General features: G+C 40.9%; 1 protein-coding gene across 4 annotated transcripts in view; it reads right to left on the bottom strand.

Annotated features, from left to right (window-relative positions):
• Positions 1–21,080, bottom strand: part of AREL1 (apoptosis resistant E3 ubiquitin protein ligase 1) — a 35,353-nt gene that overhangs the window by 13,675 nt on the left and 598 nt on the right. For 2 of the 4 annotated variants that reach the window (XR_014795784.1, XM_084892787.1), the window contains exons 2-6: positions 8,368–8,684; positions 5,513–5,573; positions 3,942–4,168; positions 2,810–3,047; positions 209–378 (exon numbers count right to left, since the gene is read on the bottom strand). Coding sequence is in view for 3 of the 4 variants with exons in the window: in XM_084892787.1 (XP_084748913.1) it covers positions 209–378; positions 2,810–3,047; positions 3,942–4,168; positions 5,513–5,528 (651 nt within the window). In the remaining variant the exon portion in view is untranslated. The remainder of the gene's footprint in view (positions 1–208; positions 379–2,809; positions 3,048–3,941; positions 4,169–5,512; positions 5,574–8,367; positions 8,685–21,080) is intronic. The other 2 variants (XM_084892788.1, XM_084892789.1) reach the window with 2 other exon arrangements.

Below are 21,080 nucleotides of genomic sequence, written 5' to 3'. Positions count from 1 at the left end.
ATTTGCACATTAATTTACTCTTTACAAAGAACTATCCTATCTATGAGCTAATCAAAGGCTCATAGTTACTAATGAGATAGGTATTATCAAATGAAGGAAGAAAGGAAAGCACAGAAGTCAGGAAAGAGAGAAGAGATGGAAGTGAATTAGAAAGGGTGAGAATGACAGAGAAAGAAACACAGAGAGAAAGAAGGGGGAAGATGCTTACCTCATGAATGGACAAACTGTAATTGTGCTCATCTCTCAAGGACGTGGAATTGTTGGTAGGGTTGTCATACTCATCTCGGGGCACTATCTGAAGGGTGTGTGGCTGCCCACAGGTCAACACAAGAGTAGAAAAATGGCACACAATTTTGGTCTTGGAAGGAACCACCATTCCTGGAATAAAGACAATGGAATCTAACAGGCGCTTTTCAGGGCACAAAGAGAGCTGTGTCCCAACCCAACCCCGAGGGATAAACAATACCACTAAGGCCCAGCCAACAGGGCTCAGAGGTTGAACATCGATCTATGAACCATGAGTTCACGTTCAATTCCTGGTCAGGGCACATGCCTGGGTTGCAGGCTCGATCACCAACCAGTGTAGGGTGTGTAGGAGATAGTCGATCAATGATTCTCTCTCATCATTGATGTTTCTATCTCTCCCTCTCCCTTCCTCTCTGAAGTCAATAAAAATATATTTTAAAAAAAAACAACACCACCACCACCATTAAGAGGCAGAGAAAAAGATAGAAAACAAAGAGATTAATTCAAATAAACTTTAAGGACTCGTTTTTACAAATTCCTAACTATTGCAAGCACTAAAAAAAATGAGAGAAGAACTTGGAGAAAACAGAACTGAGTTACGGACACAATGCCTAGAGTCTATTAGAAATTTATAAGTTAGATAGGCCTTAAAACTAAGTGCTAAAAAGTCACAAAAAAGAAAACACACACACACACACACACACACACACACACACACAAAAGCAACTACTTAGATGCAAATCAGATAAAACATATACAAATAAGATATATTATTAAAAACAAGATACTGATTAAAGAAATAAAAAAAGTCTAAATAAATGGTGAGATGTACCGTGCTTATGAATTGAAAGATTCAACACAGTAAAGATGTCAAATCTCCCCAAATGATATAAAGGTTTAACATAGTTCTTATCAAAATCCCAGCAAGGTTTTGTAGCTTTAAACAATATTATTCTAAAATATATACAAAAAGGCAAAGGACCTAGAATAGCTAAAATAATTATGCAATAGAAGAGTGAAGTAGTAAGAGTCAGTTTACTCCATTTCAAGAATTATATACATAGCTACAGTATCAAGACTGTGATATTGGTGGAGGGATAGACATGTCCATCACTGGACAGAACAAAGAACCCATAAACATATCCCTACAAATACACCCAACTCATCCTTGACAAAGGTGCAAAAGCAATGTAACACAGGGCAAAAATAGCCTTTTCAACAAATGGTGCTGGAGCAACTGAACAACTACATCAAACAAACAAAACAAAAAAACCTTGACCCAAGTCTCTTATATAAAAACTAGAGGCCCAGTGCACGAAATTCCTGCACTCAGGGAGGGTGGGGTCCCTCAGCCCGGCCTATGATCTCTCACAGTCCGGAAGCCCCGCTATCAACCATCCCACATAGGGAGGCCCCACCCACCCACCATAGGGACTTCAGCCAGGTAACCTGGGCCCCCCTTTGCAGGGCAATCAATCACAGAGACCCCTGATCAATCGCCCTATAGAGGGTGGCCTGGGCCTCCCTCTTTGGGGCAATTATGGAGCCTCCCCCTCCACACCCCCAAGATTGATCACCCTGCCAGCCGAAACTGGTTTGGCTCAGTGGATAGAGCATCAGCCTGGGGACTGAAAGGTCCCAGGTTCGATTCCGGTCATAGGGCATGTACCTTGGTTACGGGCACATCCCCAGTAGGGGGTGTGAAAGAGGCAACTGATTGATGATTCTCCCTCATCCATGTTTCTAACTGTCTATCCCCCTCCCTTCCTCTCTGTAAAAAAATCAATAAAATATATATTTTTTAAAAATCTTCAATGAGAAGTAAAACAATGGCAGCAAGAGTGGGATTAAGTCAAGGTGGTTTTACTTGAAAAGTTTTCAAAAATTAGAAGAATTTACCTTTTGTCTATTCTGGCACCCTTATTCCTTAAGAACTTACCTGGCTGATGACCCAGCAATTCCACTCTTAAAGAAATGAAAATGTGTGTCCACACAAAAATGTACACGGCGGCATTATGCATAGCAGCCAAAAGCAATGACCCCCAAATGCCTATCAACTGATGAATAAACTGCAGCATTCTATACAATGGACTATTACTTGGAAATAAAAATATATAAGTACTAAACCATGCTAAAACATGCATGCATAAATCTTAAAAGCATTATGCTAAGTGAAACTGGCCAGTCACAAAAAATCCATGTATGTTATGATTACACTGATCTGAATGTAAACAGTAAAGTAGTAGCCACTGTAAGCAAATCCAGAAACAGCAGATTGATGGTGGCCTACATCTGGGGCATTTGGGGAAAATGAGGAGTAACTACAAACAGGTATAGGATCATGGCTGTGATGAAAATGCTCCAAAATTGAATGTGGTGATAGTTGTACAACTCTATGAATTTTAAAATTGTATATTTTAAATGGATGAATTTATAGCATGTGAATTAAATCTCTATAATAAAGGTATTATTCAAAAATAGGTGTAATTACAAAGAAAAAGAAAAAGGGGGGGAAAAGAGGGAGGGAAGGAAAGGAAGAAAGGGGACAGGAAGAATAATGTACCAGGCTGAAAGATCTTGTAGTAGGGACTGTAGGCCACATTTAATCCACCGAGCTTCACTGAGATCTCATAACGCCCAGCCCTGCGCACAGTGAAGGCCACCTTGACCACATTGGAACTGGGCTCCTGGAGGACTTCCTGGGTCACTGGGATTTCCACTGCTAGCTCAACGTGAGAGATGTGAACTCTTAGTCCCACAGGCCGATGTGCAGGGAAAGGCTGCCCGTTCTTATAGAATAACTGCAGTGGGAAGAAGAGGGTCACCCATTAGTGAATAGGGAGAGAAAATCGTTAGCCATCTAACTCAAAGAACTGTGGGGAGCAAGGAGGTAGCTGGTAAAACCCAGTACCCACCCCCTCCTACAGTCCTGCAGACACAGGGAGAAATTCTCTTAACACTTCAAAGAAAACCATTAAATCATGAACAAATTCTTAACTTGTTTCTAGGACAGGGGTTAAGATATACCATTAAATCAATTTCAGCTTGACATTCCACAAATGCTGCCTCTTCTTACCAGCCCTTCTTATGTTATCACTGCTGATCCGATGTAAAGGTAAGTCAGTGGGTAACACTGACACTGAGTGAACTAAAGCACCAGGCAAGGCTAGGGGTGTTCTGGCTACAAAACCAAGCATGGTACTGTAGTAAAGTCATCACTGGGAAGCAGCCCACTATTTCTAGGGCCACAGAGTAAATAATTTTGGCTTTATAGGTCATACACAGCTATTTAATTGTGGCTTACTACTCATAGACAATACAGGAAGATGAATGGGTGTAGCTGTATTCCAATAAAACTGTATTTACAGAAATAAGAGGTGTGCCTGATTTAAGCCTTGGGCCATAGTTTGCCAACCTCAAAATCTACAATAACGCCAATTCTATTTAGTAATATTTTTCTTATTTTGAAGAGGTAATTAAGTTTATACTTTTTCAAAGCTAAGCACCCATTAAACCAAAGTGCTAGAGAAATCTGTGACTCCTCAGATACTAACAATTCCCAAGTGCCTGGGAGAGACTGAAAAACAAAGAAAAATGTTAACATTCTAGGCCAGCACCACTAACAGACTGAACTGGGCTCTGAAAAGCAGTGACTCAGAAACCCCAATGGGTATGAGACAGAAACATTCCCTTACATGCACTCGGAAGGCCATGCTGTGGCCCACCTCATAGGGGTCCTTCCAATCCCAGGAGACTTTGCAAGAGCGGGGATCCAAGTAATTTCCCCGCACGTAGTCATAAATAGTCCGGTCCCCTCGGCGCTCACGGTCCTCATTCTGGAGGAAGCTGACTACACGTGCGGCGAGCTCGAAGAGGAACTTAATTGTGAAGAAGAATGCAACCACAGATACTGTGATTCCACCTGTGTGGAAGAGAGAACACACAGACACCTGCCAGTTGCACATTACAGCTTCTCATTATGGGACAGGCTAGCCATCTCTCAAAAGTGAAGGAAGCCAAGATCAGTTTGGCTCAATGGATAGAGCATCGGCTTGGGGACTGAAAGGTCCTGAGTTCGATTCCGGTCAGGGGCATGTACCTTGGTTGCGGGCACATCCCCAGTAGGGGGTGTGCAGGAGGCGGCTGATCGATGACTCTCTCTCATCGATGTTTCTAGCTCTGTGTCTCTCTCCCTTCCTCTCTGTACAAAATCAATAAAATATATTAAAAAAAAAAAAGTGAAGGAAGTCAGAAAGAGATAGTAAGACTTCCAAAGAAACACTGTACTGCGTGTACCTCTGTGGGTAATGAGAGGGATTTATATACTAGGACTCAGACACAACTGTCCTCGGGCCAAATCTCACCCGCTGCCTGTTTTTTAAAATAAAGTTTTATTGGAATGAAGCCCCACCCATTCATTTACATATTGTCTAGGGCTGCTTTTATCCTAAACTAAAAGAGTTTGGTAGTTGTGACACACTATATAGGCTGGGAAGCTAAAAACATTTACTTTTAGCCCTTTATAGAAAAAGTTTGTCAACCCTTGTTCTAGTCTAGGGGTGTCGAACTCAATCAGAGAAGGGGCCAAAATCTAAAATCCAGCCTAAATCGCGGGCCGAATGGTTTACTGAACAGTCATAAACTGACAATGTCATAAACTGACAGCGGAGTGCAGTGATGACAGCGCGGTGCGGGCCACATTGCAAGGCCTGGCGGGCTGGATTTGGCCCGCGGGCCTTGTGTTTGACACATGTGTTCTAGACCATGCACCACATATCATGCCTGCCCCACCACCTCCCTAGGTGCTGGGCTCTCACAAAAGTAGTAAAAAGAATGTGCATTATATTCCTGCCATTTGGAAACATACCCCTCCCTTGTCCACTTGGCAAAAGTCTCCTCAACCCCCTCTACAATTTGGAGTTCCCTCTTTTGGGCTCCCTCAAACACTTTACAGTCACCTATTATAACTTTTCTCCCTCTTGACCATCTATCTCCTCATTCATGGTATGAACTTTTTATATGCAGATTTTTGCCTTATCAGACTTTTGACTCGGCCGGAAATAGTGTCTGGCACTGACTATAATTAGGCAATAAATATTTCCCAAATATATGAATTCCACTGCCAACTCTGTGAAGGTACTTTCCGGCATGACTAGAAATATGTCCAAGTCTATTTTTAAGAGGAAAGAGGATTGACAGGGGGGCAAAAAGGATGTACGCATCCCCAACAAAAAGATAATAAAAAGAGCTTTTTTTCATGACATACCAATAACGTAAAACATCAGGTCCCTTCAATGCCAACAGACAGCCGAGGATCACAGCTGCAGCTGCAAAAGAAAGCTTGTTCAGTTTTTCCTCCAAATCTTTCTTACAGTCATTTCAGCTTGACAGGTGCCCTATGCCGTATTTCAGACAAAGAGACTGCATCCTTCTCCCTAAAGACTTCTAATCTGCCGACCACCCTAGGAACACCGCAAACAGCCATTTGCTTTATTGCTACAATAATTACAAAATGCAATAGCATGGCTTTCATCTTCTCAGTTCCAAAGCCCCAAGATAGTTTCCCTCCCCAAAGCAAATTGTGCTAATTAACACAAGCAAAGAGGATAATGGAGTCACTTTTCCCCTATGTTTGCCTTCTGGAAGTAATTCACCTAAATACAAATAGTTACATAAAAATGTGGATTTTTAAAAGCAAGTATTATTATCATGTTGGCATTACATAATTAAAATGAACTCTGGGTCATTCCAATAACAAGCAGTGGGCATGTAAGAGAAGTCATTTTTGCTATTTCCAATCAGATAAACTGATGGGCCCTGTGGAAGATGAGCTCAGCAGGAAGGCCCAGGAGAGGAACAAAAGGAGGAGACTGTACTTATCATCCTAAGTGATGCTGCCAAGGTCCTAATAATTCAAACAAGAGCTAGAGTTTGAGGGTAAACTTTCACTGTTATTAAGCTTGTTTCCAGAATAAGACTTCAATTATCATTACACGTTTGAACCACCCAAGTTACTGCCAAGAAAAATGCAATATATATTGATGTTCATATCTTATCACTGACTTTTGACCTAGTATGTATAAATTATATGTGCTCTCTACTCTACAATGCACTGAATTCACTCTTTCTTTTAGGATCAATATATATTAAGGTTGTCAATATTAACTCAACCTAGAACCTTATATCAGCACTAGAATGTTACTTAGAGATAAGACATCTGAAAGTTTATAGGCTCAGATTTGGGAGGGATCAAAGCAATTTTTTTTTTAAAGAAGGAACACTTTATGTCTGATTGTGTGAAAAATTTTTAAGAGGGAGACAAAAATGGTAGCAGTTCCTTTGATCACAAACACCCAATGGAATCCACAGAGAATAGATAATTTGAGGAATAACTGTGTCAAGTTTCACAGATATCTCTAAAGTCCTTCCAGACAAGATAACATTAGCATTGCCAATACACATGGATTAAGCTGCTCCCAAAAGGATCTATTATAAAGAGACTATAGACACAAAATTTTGGGGTCACTATTATTGAGTGTCCTCTATGCTGAAAAGTTGCTATCATCTTTCAAAAAAAAGCAACGGTCTGTACCTTATAAAATGTGCTAGATGACTTGGTAGAGCCAAAAAGGGCAGTTTAACTGTTTTAGATACTCCCTGGATAAAATCAAATGTCTGTTCTCTTCTTTGTCCAGAATGTCTAATGATCAGGAATTTTCCAGATGGGACCTTCATTTTAGTTAGTTTTTTAAAACTCCTCTAATTAGCAAGATATTCACTTGAGCCAGAGGTTATAAGCCCTTCAGTTCCACAAATATGTATCAAATACCATGGCTTAGAGTCATGGGTTCTCATGCATGGCACGATATCCATACAGTTTTATGATCATATCTTCCCCATCTTGAGCTTTCATGTTTCTATAACAGTTTCCACAGCACCCTCCACTTTCTGCTGCTCATACTTCTCCTTCATAAAATAATTTTGGAACTCTTCCTGAGTCTAATTCAAGTACAAAGAAGCAGTATGTTAAGTCTCTATCATAAAATTTCATGCAATTAGCTATACGAATACTTTGTTTTCAAATTCATTTCTTTAGTGTTCTTGCCTTTATACAATTCAGCAAACTGTGAAACCCTAAGCTAGCAGAATAATAGTAGCATATGATAACTTACATACTACTATTAGTTATTACATACTACTATTCACATAAGTTATTATATACAGTAGTATGTAATAACTAATAACTTACAACCCCCTTACTGATCTACTTATCACAGGCCAAACACTGCACTAAGTGTTTTATATGTTAGCTTAAGTAATTGTCACTCTAACAACTTGGTAAAATAAGCATTATTATTCCCATTTTACAGATTAAAAAAAAAGCTGACTTAGAAAAGTTAACTTGCTGAACATCTTCCAGCTGGTTAAGTGACAGAGCTAAGACTTGAGCCCATGTTTAACTCTGAATCCCAATGTTCTTAACCTCCTACAACACTAAATTATAAAAAGAATGGAGTCATTCGCACAGTGAGGTATTTAGGAAAAGATTTAAGAAAATGCATACAAAAAAACAAGCATGAAAAACATCACCCAGTCTTGCTATGAGAATTTCATGGCCAGGCTAAAATTAGAGAGATAAATGCTTATGGCCCCCTTTTAAATCTTTTGAAATAAAAATAAACCATGACAGACGAAAATGGAATGCAGTACCAATTATCTAGTGCAGAAATATCACTTGCTTTCTAAAAGATCCCAGGCAAGTTGCTTAATACTACAGCACTTTGGCTTACATTACCTACAAAAGGAGGGGAAGGGGGAAATACTTGAAAATATTTGTCTCAAGGGAATGTGAGAAAGCTGACTGATATACATACTCTAAAATTCTTTGCGGTTTATTTTAGTATAACAATTTATAATTACACCAAATAAATTTTAGTCCTAACATTGAGGATCAATTGTGAACAGTCATTTCCCAGAAATGGAGAATTGATTTCTTTATACTCAAAGATCCTGCTGGGAATTGCAACTGTGCACGCCCATAGCTTTTCCTTGCTGAAGAGGAACTGGGTCCATGTTCTGTATCCCAGTAACAACTGAATCTTAACTAGACTATTGCCTTACCTTTAAGCGAGGGCCCATGTTCTAAGAACCAAGCGGAGCACTTCTATTCACCAAAGCAGGTAACTTGGCCCTTTCACCTTGTCTTCAACTTCCACAAGAGAGAAAACAGCCGCAAGGTCAACAAAAAGTGTCTGTCCATCAGACCTTCATTGAGGGTGCGTCAAAGAAGCAGACAATCAATGTTTCTGGAACAAACTGGGTGACTTCCAGAGTGGAGAAATATAACCCTCAAATATATCATTCCTGGGCTTCTCCCTAGTGCAAGGCGCAATCAACTGGCAAAGGATGCATCTCATCTGCTGTCTCAGGATTCCATCCTACAAAGAAAAAAAAGGGTTGGTGGAATAGGTTTTTATTTTTGAAAAAGAATGCCCAGAAAACAAGAAACGATAGGTAGTGGAAACCTTGGGACACTAAAAATAGCCAAGGGCAGGTAAACCCTGACAAAGTTTTCCCAATTAAAATTCCACAAGAAAAGTCAAATCTCATTGCCTTAATTGTGTCACTCCCAGAAGGAAGCTCCACCATTTCGTTGATTCCAACCCTTCAGCAGAATGAGCCTCACAACCACATGCACAGTTTCAGTTTGATGGGGCAGGAGCACAAAGTCTGGCCACAAGGAGAAGAAAAATGAGGACATGGTACAGGTGGGACAGGTGACAGAGGCCTCCCCATGTATTTCCAAGACATGATTAAACAATGCTGATCTTATCTTTCAAATAATAAAATCTGTGAACTTTCAAGATAAAGTCACTGAGTAATAAAGTTCAGTAAAGTAAGTCTGTCCCTCAAAGATATTCATGAACTAATGTGGCAGGAAGGAGTTATGGCAAGGCATACACAAACAGCCACCATAAAACAAATGAGAAGAGCCTACAAATCACTAAGTGGAAAGAAACAGTCTCTTTCTACATGGCAGGAACTGCTCTGCTCTCAATGCTTCATATGTATTAACTCATAACCCCAAGACAGAGATATAATTACCCCCACTTTACAGATGAGGAAACTGAGGCCCTTTCTCAAAAATTATACACAAATGTATAGTTGAGTTGAGTCAAACCCAGCCAACCTGCATCTACAATACATGCTCTTAAGAACTACTCTACTGTTTCTCTACCATGGGAAACTAAGAAAGAAAACACAAAATGCTAATAAGAGCACAAGAACCGAATGAGGGAAGGCCATCAGATCAAACAAGTTGGAAAACTTTTATAATTAAAGATAAATAAGTATACATATTTATTTTAAAATATGGAGATAGACTCGCCAAGTACATGAGCCAAAACCTGGGACAACTAGCAACTGGAACCAGCTTAAAAGATCTGCAAACAAGAGATGAGTTACATAAACTATCAGAGATCCATTAGAATGATATATAATCATTTTTTAAAATGACACATAAAAAAAATAACAACATAAGGAATCACTCATAAATAAAATGTTAAATGAAAAAACAAGAAAAAAATTATTTACATAGCATGAGCCCACTTTTTAAAATATTATATTACATAAAAAAGACTGGAAGGAATAAAAAAATGTTAACAGTGGTCATCTCTTGATGCATGAAATTATAAATAATTTTTATTTTCTACCTCTACATTTAGCATTCTCCAAATTCTTTTATGAGGCAAGAGCATATAAAAAGTTTCTAATTCTGGAAAATAAGTACTTGTTTTTCTAAAAAAGGGAAAGAACAGGCAAGTTGTCTCTTTTTCCAATAAGGAAACAGTTAAAAAAATTAGCTCAAGATAACAGAATGTACTAAACTTTTATTTCTGTTCATTGTGATAATTAATGGGCCTCCAATCCTGTGATCAGCTATTTGATTATTAAATCAAATAATTCCTAATTCTATCGTCTTTTCTGTGCCCCATCATGAACTATCATGTTTACCTCCCTCACTCCCCAATCCACTGCCCCCAATGCTTCTAATGAGCTTAAAGTTGAGTCTTGGTTAAGAGTGTTGGCCTGCGGACTGAAGGGTCCTGGGTTTGATTTCAGGTCAAGGGTATCGGTTACAAGTTCCCTAGTCCCAGTAGAGACACATGCAGGAGGCAAACAATGGATGTCTCTCTCTCTCTCTGACAACAGTGTTTCTTTCTCTTTCCCCACCCTTTCCACTCTAATAATCAATGGGGAAAAAAATCCTTGGGTGAGAATTTTTTAAAAAAAAGAAGACTCAACTCAAGCACAACCTTACTTCCTGGTTCAACTCCCAAGCCTCTCTAAGGGCTCCTCCACATCTGGCAGAACCAACCACTTCCTTCTTTGTGCTACTTCTATGCCGAAGATACCTCTATTACAGCATTTACTAGAGGCCTGGTGAATGAAAATTCATCACTGGAGGAGAGTTCCCTCAGACCAGCGTACCCCCTCTCACAGTCTGGAAGCCCTCGAGTGGGAGGCAATCCAGCGATCAGGGGAAGGTGGCGCCCCATTACACCTCTACTGCCAGCAGCCCAAGCCTCGGCTGGCCCTGGTTATCTGAGTCTGGGGTGGCCCTGGGCAACTGGGCAGCCACCATCCAAGGCTTGCCTGCACCTCGGGCCAGAGCTGGGCGGCTGGGGGCTGAAAGTACTGGGGGGCTCTGGAGGCAGGCGTGTGGAGTGAGGAGACTGGGCACTGCCATCTTGTGGCTGGACACTGCCATCTTTGAGGGTGGGGCAGTCAATTAACATATTCCCTTCTTATTGGCTGTGGGTACTGCCATCTTTGTGATGGCATGAGGGTCAATTAGCATATTCCCTCTTTATTAGATAGGATTAGTCTATATTATAATTATTGATTTATAGTCTCTCCTAATGGATTGTGGGCTTTCTGAGGAAACACCTTGGGTCTTACTCATCTTTTGCCTATGATGTTCAGAGTTCTGTCTCAGAGCTTATACTTCTGCAAGTTCCTATGCATGTTAAATTTTGAGAAGCATGGTTAGACTCTAGAGTAGTCCACCTGAGAAGAGACCCAGTATTCTGTATCTCTAACAGGCTCATAGGTAATGCTGATGCTACTGGTCTGCAGATCAAGCTTTGAGGAGCAAGGGGTCTAGTGCAGGAATTGGCAAACTACAGCCTCCAGGCCAAATCCAGACGACTGTCTGTTTAAAAAAAAAAAAAAAAAAAAGTTTGTATAAAAAGAATGAACGCAGCCAAGTTCATTCGTTTATATATGATCTATGACTGCTTTTGCACTACAACAGCAGAATACTTGCAGCAGAGACGTATGGCCTACGAAGTTTTCCTATCTGACCCTTTACAAAAAAAGCTTACCAATCTCTGATGTAGCGATCTTGTTAAAGCTATATAATTGCCTTGTATACAAGAACTCATTTTTATAAACCAAAAAAAGCATGAAACCATTTTTTCCCAGTTCTTCTATGCCCTCTAGGAAAAGAGCAGTATTCTGCAAATATTTCTTCTGGCTAATTTCAACTGTTATTTAAAAGTTTTATGCCTCTCGCACCCCAAGTAGGAATTTTATACAATCATTTCCCAAAGTATGTGTTTCATACAAAGTTTATGCTTGCATTTCACCAAGGCTGTAATTTCTTAAAACCAGTAACTCAGGAACCAAATACTATATACGGCTTTCTAAAATTATTACAATACAAATCACCAACTCAGTCTCTACTTTTAAAGTGCTACTCTTAAAAACTGGGGGGGGGGGGGGGGGGGAAATTATGTGAAAGTCCACCTAGATTCTGGTGAAGATGCAGTGGCAGCACACTTGAGTTCCAAGTATCACCCACAGAGTTCCACAAAACAAGACAGGGCAAAAGTAAGACACTGGCTTGTCAAGATGTAGTCTCCAGCATTCTCTACACAGAAGCACCAACCATGGGTACAGGGACATCAACGTAAAAAGCAAATCATTCAATTAGCAAAAGGCCTATAGGTTTGTGGTCTAAGAAGGTTCCAAGAAATAAAGTGAGCCATCAGATACTTTATATAATTAGTTTACATTTTCCCTTGCTTAATTTCATTTTTGGACTATTCTCCACCCCAAAATCCCACCATAAAAGATTGCCCTCCCCTATTAAGTTTATACTCTTGAGATATTTATATAGTTGTGTATTCCTGCTATCTTGGTTCAGCCAAGTTATACAGTTTTCATTTATATTCTTTCCTCATCAGTCAGCCCCTCCAGTCTCTTAATCATTCCTGTGGGTCTTCTGTGAACTCTCTCCAGCTAGTCCCCAGTGAACTGGTAATGAGGTGCCTCCAACTGACTGCAGCCTTCCAGGAACAGCCGAGTTAGTCAGAACAAGATGAGCTCACCCTCCACAGTTCCATGACATAATACTCCTGAGGAGACAATCCCCAAATCGAAGGAAACTAGAACGTGCCATATTAGACTATAATCCCATTCCATACTTCCCAGATTTGGGCATTGGAGCACTCCAGAATGTACTAGAAGCCAGAAGATAAAGGAAATGTGTTCCTGCCACATCTAGGTACTGAAAATGAGGTGGGTGAAGAGAAAATATTTTAATATTAAAATGTTAAAAAATAAAATTCACAGGTAATAAAATAGAATGCAAAATATGCATGAATTTCTAAAGATACAACTGGGACATGTTAAAAATATTCCTAGACATTTTGTACTTGAGGCAGAAAGGCTGCTTGGGGCTCTGCTTCTAGCCTCCATGGGGTTCCACACCCACTATGTTCTACCACTAGAAGTACTATATTTGAGCTAAAAGTTTGAAAAGCACTATACCTCCAGCTCACTTCTGGTGTATTACCACCCATCCCATATACTCACATCCATTTTTTTCCGCTATGCTTCCCCAATGACTACCAACATTTTCAGGTTCTTCTGTATCGTTCATTTATTTTATATTTCTTGATCATTTGCTATATACCAGACTGTGTGCTAAAAGCTCAAGTCACAAGGATAAATAAGACAAGGTGGGAGATGGGCAATATAATGTGGCAAGTACCACAAAAGAATAAACAATGTATAATGGGCAAAGGGAGAGAGGTAACTTTGCCTGAGCAAATAGGGAAGTCTTCAGAGGAAAGACAATGCAGTTGTTACTTAATGAGTAAACACTTGCAAGGCAGAAAAAAAAGGAAAAGACTAGCATCCTAGGCAGAAAAAAACAACATAAACAAAAGTACTGAGTCAAGAAAGGGAGTGATATAAAGCTCAGCATTATGAATGCACAGTGATTAGAAGGACCACCAGGAGCCAAACTAGATAGAGTGACTGATTCTAAATACATACAGCATAGTGGTCAAGACTACGAATCTCTCTACTGAGTGATAAGCTTCTTAACTGCTCTTAAGTTACCTCAGATATAAAATGGAGATCCACTGAGAAAAGGAATTCAGCTGCTCTTGGGAGCAAGACCTGCATATAAGGGAAAGGAAGACTGGATGAAACTGGAAACTAGATTCAAGTGTCCTGGCCCTACAGGAGTGCCTCGAGAAAATGGCTCTATGTGCAAACCAAGGTGCTGGGTTGCCAGGATGTGACGGTAGTTTGTGCAGGAGCCCAACCCACAATAAATGAGAAAGATGGCACTGAGTGTACCTGAGGGTCTAACTGGCTTAGTCTTTAATGTGTGGCATTTTTCCCCTTGATATAATGATTTTCAGATCCATATATGTTGTTCCATGTATCAGTGGTTCATTCCTGTTTATTGTTGTGTAGTAGTCCACTATATGGACATGTAACCATTTGTTTATCCATAAATCAGCTGAAGGCCATTTGGTTTTCATCAAGGTTGGGCTATTATGGATAAAGCCCCTATGAATATTCAAGAACAAGTCTTTGTGTGAACACACATTTTCATTTCTCTTATGTAAATAACAAAGAGTGAGATTACTGGGTGATGTGGTAAGTACATACTATTTAACTTATAAGAAACTGCCTAGCTATTTCCCAGAGTGACAGTACCACCTTATATTTCCACCAACAATGTATGAGCTCAAGTTACTAACATCTGCCAATATTGTCAATCTTTTTCCTTTTTAAAAAAATATATTTTTATTGATTTGAGAGGAAAAGAAAGGGGGAGAGAGAGAGAAACATCAATGACGAGAATCACTGATTGGCTGCCTCCTGCATGTGTTTTCCCCCCCTCTCCCCCAACACTGGGGATGGAGTCTGCAACCTGGGCATGTGCCTTCACCAGGAATCAACTATGGCCTCCTGATTCATAGGTCAATGCTCATTCACTGAACCACACCAGCCAGGCAGTACTGTCAATCTTTTAAATCTTACCTATTCTAGTAAGTGTGAAGTGGTATACCATTGTGGTTTTAACTTGCATTTAATTGTATTGACTTCAGAAAAGAAGGGAAAGGGGGAGAGAGATAGAAACATCAATGATGAGAATCATTGATAGGGCTACTTCCTGCACGCCACACAATGGGGATTAAGCCTGCAACACAAGCATATGTCCTGACCAGGAAAGGAACTGTGCTCTCCTGGTTCATAAGCCAATGCTCAACCACTGAGCCATGCTGGCCAGTGAGGATTAACAATATTAAGTGTCTTTTCATATCTTTTTTGGCTATATGAGAGCCTTCTCTGGTATTTAAATCTTCTGCCATTTTTAAAAAATTGAGCTGTTTATCTTTTTACTACTAGAGGCCCAGTGCACAAAATGCATGTACTGGGTGGGAGAGAGGGGTCCCTCACCAGCCTGCACCCTCTCCAATCTGGGACCCCTCGGGGACTGTCCAACTGCTTGTTTGGGCCCAATCTCTGTGGGGATGACCAGGCCCACAGAGATCAGGCCTAAACCAGCAGTCAGACATCCCTCTCACAATCCAGGACTGCTGGCTCCCAACCACTTGCCTGTCTTCCTGCCTAATTGCCCCAAACAGCTTCTGCCTGCCAGCCTGATCACCCTCTAACCACTCAATGCCAGCCTAATGGACGCCTAACTGCTCCCCTGCTGGCCCGATTGTCCCTAACTGTCCTTCCCTGCCAGCCAGTTGCCCCCAACTGCCCTTGCCTGCCAGCCCAGTTGCCCCTAACTGCCCTCCCCTGCCAACCTGGTCACCCCTAACTGCCCTCCCCTGCCAGCCTGGTTGTCCCCAACTGCCCTCCCCTGCCAACCTGGTCACCCCTAACTGCCCTCCCCTGCCAGCCTGGTTGCCCCTCCCTGCCCTCCTTTCCCAACTTCCCTCCCTCCTTTCCCAACTCCCCTCCCTCCCCTGCAGGCCTAGTCACATCCAACTGCCCTCCCCTGCCAGCTGGTTGACCCCAACTGCCCTCCCCTGCTGACCTGGAAGTTTTACCTAAAAATTTTGCAAAAGAAAATCTCTTCTCAAAAATTTTAACAAGAGTTTTAAAACTCCTGCATTCCATTTACCTCATAATTAGTTATTTAGTTTTATTAGCCCTTTGTTTCTTTCAACTTCCACTTTACCAAGCACTATTTTAGTGTATTTCAGACTTTGGAAAGATTTTTATCTTTTAACAGATTTCTCCCCTCTTCACCCTGATAAATGGAATTTCTAAATTTAGCCAAGGTTTTAGTCCCTCGGTTCTCTTCAAAATGACAGAAAACCTCTGGTCCTCTGATGCTGCTTCTTAAAACAACAAAAACATTCCAAAACCCACAGCATCCACCTCCAAGTTAAGCCAGGGACAATGAACTATCCTCCTAGTTTAAAAGAGAAGCTTTTGTAAGTTTGTTCTCACCATATTGAATCACTCTAACCTGGTAGGAGGCTGGAGGAGTTATCACTCACTGGTTAAAAGGAAATTTAGGCTTTAAAGGTTAAGTTCACCAAGACAATAGTAGTATATTTTTAGACTCAAAATGTGCATTTCAGCCAAGACCGGTTTGGCTCAGTGAATAGAGCGTCGGCCTGCGGACTGAAGGGTCCCGGGTTCGATTCCATTCAAGGGCATGTACCTTGGTTGCGGGCACATCCCCAGTGGGGGGGGTGCAAGAGGCAGCTGTTCGATGTTCTCTCATCGGGGGGTGTGCAAGAGGCAGCTGTTCGATGTTCTCTCTCATCGATGTTTCTAGCTCTCTGTCCCTCTCTCTTCCTCTCTTTAAAAAATCAATAAAATATATATATTTTTTAAAATGTGCATTTTAGACTCAAAATGAAACTAATAGTATACATGAAAGCATACTTTACATTTAACTGCACCCCTGGAATAGAGTTTGCCATTCTCAATATTTCAGAGGCCCTACCTGGTTTGGCTGAGTGGATGGAGCATCAGCCTGCGGACTGAAGGATCCGGTTTCAGTTCCAGTCAAGGGCACATGCCCAAGTTTTGGGCTCAATCCCCAGTAAGGGGCGTGCAGGAGGCAGCAGATCAATGATTCTCTCTCATCATTGATGTTTCTATCTCTCTCCCCATATCCCTCCCTCTCTGAAGTCAATAAATAATAATAATAATAATAATAATAACAAATATATATAAACATATTAACATTTCAGAGAAAGAAGAAAAAGGGATTCTAAGCTAACGTGAGTAAAGTGACAATTTGATCATTACTCGTTTTGTAACTATGTGAAATATCTGGGGGGAAAACAAAATAGAAAACCGGCTCATTTATACCCCCATCTCAGTCCTTAATCTAAATCCAGAAAATAGCAGTTTCTATTTACAACTCCCTCTTATCCTGATGTTTTTGTCTACCTACCAAACTGACTCTACCAAATCTGATCCACAGAATTAGGATAGGCCCCTATGTTCCCACAGCACAGTAGCTTTTATGCTTAAGTGACCTTGGCCACTGAGTCTTGGCTATAACAGGAAAATTTTTAAACCAGTTCTCTGAATCTGACAAGTCATCTACCTCAATAAGTCTAGGAAGTTATTTCATTAACTGTGCATGAAGTGGCAGGCGAATGGCCAGATCTACAGCCCAGTGCAGTGGAACTGGAATTGTCACACAAATACTTAAAAGCTAACAAAACCTCTACCACGTGCCCTTGACGGTATTGAACCTGGGACACTTCAGTCCACAGGCCAACGCTCTGTCCACTGAGTCAAACCAGCTAGGGCTCTACTCTTATTTTTAAGGAAAACAAATTATTTATATAATCAGAAGGAAGAAAAAAAAAAGGGCATTTTTCAGTTAAGACTCCAGAAAGACAAACAACTCACCACAGAAATGGCAACCTAAGAAGGCTTGATTTAAAGAAGAAACTCAAGCCTGACTGGTGTGGCTCAGCAGTTAACCTATGAACCCAGAGTTCATTGTTCGATTACCAGTCAAGGCACATGTCCAGGTTGTGGGCTCAATCTCTGGGGGGGGTGAGGGGCATGTCGATCAGGGATTCTCCCTCATCATTGATGTTTCTCTCTCTCCCTCTCCCTTCCTCTCTGAAATCAATAAAAATATATTTTAAAAAAAGAAAAAAGAAGAAATTCAACACAATGTATTCAAGACAAAACTTCTGTCGGCCTAATAATCAATGTTTTGTTAATTTCTTTATATATATATTTAGTTTTTTACAGAGAGGAGGGAGAGAGATAGAGAGTTAGAAACATCGATGAGAGAGAAACGATCAGCTGCCTCCTGCACGCCCCCCACTGGGGACGTGCCCGCAACCAAGGCATGTGCCCTTGGCCAGAATCGAACCTGGGACCCTTCAGTCCGCAGGCCGACGCTCTATCCACTAAGCTAAACTGGTTTCAGCTGTTAATTTCTTCAAATGTGTATTAAGAACCACATGCCAAGCAATGTGTTGACCATTAGAGTTCCAAAATGAGTAAGATAGTCCCTGACCTCCTAAAAACATACAGGTCTGTAAAGCAGACAGACAAGAAAATAATGTGACAGGTCCATGCAGTACAACCTATGAGGTGAGCACACTGAGGACACCGTGTTAGGGAAGCCCAGGAAGGGCCCTGCAATCAGGATCAGCTCTTAGTTTCTTAGATAACTTCACACCACCCTCCTGGGAGCAAAGCCAACGCTTCCACTGGCTTAATATTGCTATGGGAATGAAAGGGTGCAAAGCCCTACCTGTGGGGGAGGGGAGGGAGAGGGACATCAACCTGAGAGAGACTTAGATAAACTGGTTGCCTCCCACATGCACCCCTACCGGGCCTGAGGAACCTGTGACCCTTGGGTCCTAGGCTCATGCTCTAAACACTGACTCAAATCAGCCATCATAACTTTATAAAGAAATCTGTTATCAACTTAAATTAGTAAGTTAGACCAATTAGTGAAGGGGATGAAGTCTAAGCCCAATAATGACTTTAAACTGTGGAATGAATGCCTTGAGCAATTTTTCTCTTCAAGACTGCAGAAAACTAAAAACCAACCTTTTTGATTGCTGAGGAGGGCTAAACTCATTTATTTTTCACAAGTGTGCAATGAAAACTAATTACTTTCTGCTCCCACTCAACACAAAGCAACAGCATCTCCCCTCTCCCCCATCTCCCACCAAAACATCCTATATTTGAGTACTTTAATCTTACCCCATAAGAATCTCAGATTGTGGCCCAGCCAGGTGTGGCTCAGCAGTTGAGCATCGACCCAGGAACCAAGCGGTCACTAGTTTGATTTCCAGTCAGGGCATATGCCCAGGTTGCAGGCTCGATCCCCAGTGTGGGGCATGAAGGAGGCAGCCAGTCAATGATTCTCTCTCATCATGGATGTTTCTATCTCTCTCTCCCTCTCTCTTCCTCTCTAAAATCAATAAAAAATATATTTTTTTTTATTTTTTTTAAAAAGTGCAACTGGACTTAAAAATTCTTTAGAAAAAAAAATCTCAGATTGTGCCCAGCTGGTGTGGCTCAGTGGTTGAACATCTACCTATGAACCAGGAGATCATGGTTTGATTCCAGGTCAGGGTGCATGTCTGGGTTTGGGGCTCAATCCCCAGTGGGATTGAGGAGGCAACCAATCAATGATTCTCTCTCATCATTGATGTTTCTATCACTCTCTCTCACTTTTTCTCTGAAATCAATAACATTTTTTTTAAAAAAGAATCTCAGATTTCAATAAAGTTACAATGCAAAACCTATTTTTCTAAGTATGTTCTCATCCCCCCAGGGTGTTCCTACAGTAATACTAGTTAAGTATTAACAATCAAGGAAATCAGAAAATTCTCAGGATACGATAAGCTGCTTGGATTTTTTTTCTTTTTTCAATTTGTTATTGTTCATGGATTCCAAAGTTCAGAGTACATATTACCAGGAAAGTGTTTCTAGTTTTTCAGTGCCCGAATTTAAATACAAATTACTATTTAATTATATGCAATTTTCCCTCTAAACCTATGTATACTAATCAGTCTCCAGATGTTTTTAAAAAACAAACAACTAATCATGTTTACTAAAAAAGCGGATTGCCTAACAACCAAAAAGTTCTAACTTATCAAAAAAGTGGTCACTGTCAGCTCTACCCATGAATGACAGTTTGACTAACAGACAAGCTGTTCTGAAAAGATTAGGAATTTCCAGTGATGGCAGGAGGCACATGCAGTATCTGTAGATACTTTAATAATAAAACTACTTCAACATAAAAAAATTCAGAGCCTACAAAGTCATATATGTGAACTGCAAGCTATATAAGTGCATGCATGTTTAAAAAGTAAATAAATAAATAGAAATAATAAAAAGAAAGAAAGAAAGAAAGAAAGAAGAAGCAGGACAAAACTGTCTATACTCAAATCAACATGAGAAATCCTTTCTTTGAGCTTTTTAAGAATTGAAAACTTAAGGTTCTTTACACATTTCCAAAACAGAGCAAAAATATATATACACACACTTGGAATAATTATAAAGGCAGTATCTATTAAAATACACTTCTTTTTCAGCTATTAGAGTTTGTATACATAGGGGGGGGGGGGCCTGACATAAAATTCTAATACCACCTGAAAACCTTTTTGAATCTCAAAAAGATAGCTTTGCAATAAGAAAAGTACAGGCTTTGGATTCAAACAGACTCAAGTAAACCTCTCCCCCCACCCCCCCACCCCCGCGAATAAAGTCAGAGCCTCAGCTTCCTCCTATGTAAAATGACGATACTTAAGTTATTGTGGAGGTCAAAGATTATAACTAAGGTGCCAAGTACAGTATACAAGACAGAAGTAAGCTCACGGACACCTAGAAGATCCTCGGTTGGACTTCGCAATCCACGAGTCTCATACATTGTAGGACAAATACTGTATGTGCGCCCTTTTTTTTTTTTTTTTTAAGAATCGTCCCTTGCCGAGACCGGTTTGGCTCAATGGATAGAGCCTCGGCTTGGGGACTGAAGGGTCCTGGGTTCGATTCCGGTCAAGGGCATGTACCTTGGTTGCGGGCATATCCCCAGTAGGGGGTGTGCGAGAGGCAGCTGATCGATGACTCTCTCTCATCGATGTTTCTAACTATCTCCCTTCCTCTCTCTACAAAATCAATAAAAATATATTTAAAAAAAAAAAAAAAAAAAAGAATCGTCCCTCGCCAAAACCGGTTTGGCTCACTGGATAGAGCATCGGCCTGCGGACTGAAGGGTCCCGGGTTCGATTCCGGTCAAGGGCATGTACCTTGGTTGCGGGCATGTCCCCGGTGGGAGGTGTGCGGGAGGCAGCTGGTCGATGTGTCTCTCTCATGGATGTTTCACACTCTCTGTCCCTCTCTCTTCCTTTCTGTAAAAAAAAAAAAAAAAAAAGAATCGTCCCTGGCTTTCCATAAACTTTCAAGGCGGGGGGGAGGAGGGTCCTTGATCTCCAAAAGGCTACAAGCCACCGGAGTACATACATAGCAGGTACTAAAAACATGAGTTCTCTTTCCCT

The sequence above is a fragment of the Pipistrellus hanaki genome (genome assembly GCF_964339955.1).
Source record: "Pipistrellus hanaki genome assembly, chromosome: 1".
Classification (NCBI taxonomy): Eukaryota; Metazoa; Chordata; class Mammalia; order Chiroptera; family Vespertilionidae; genus Pipistrellus; species Pipistrellus hanaki.
Note: the sequence above shows the minus strand (reverse complement) of the source record. Positions and strands in the feature narration are given on the sequence as shown.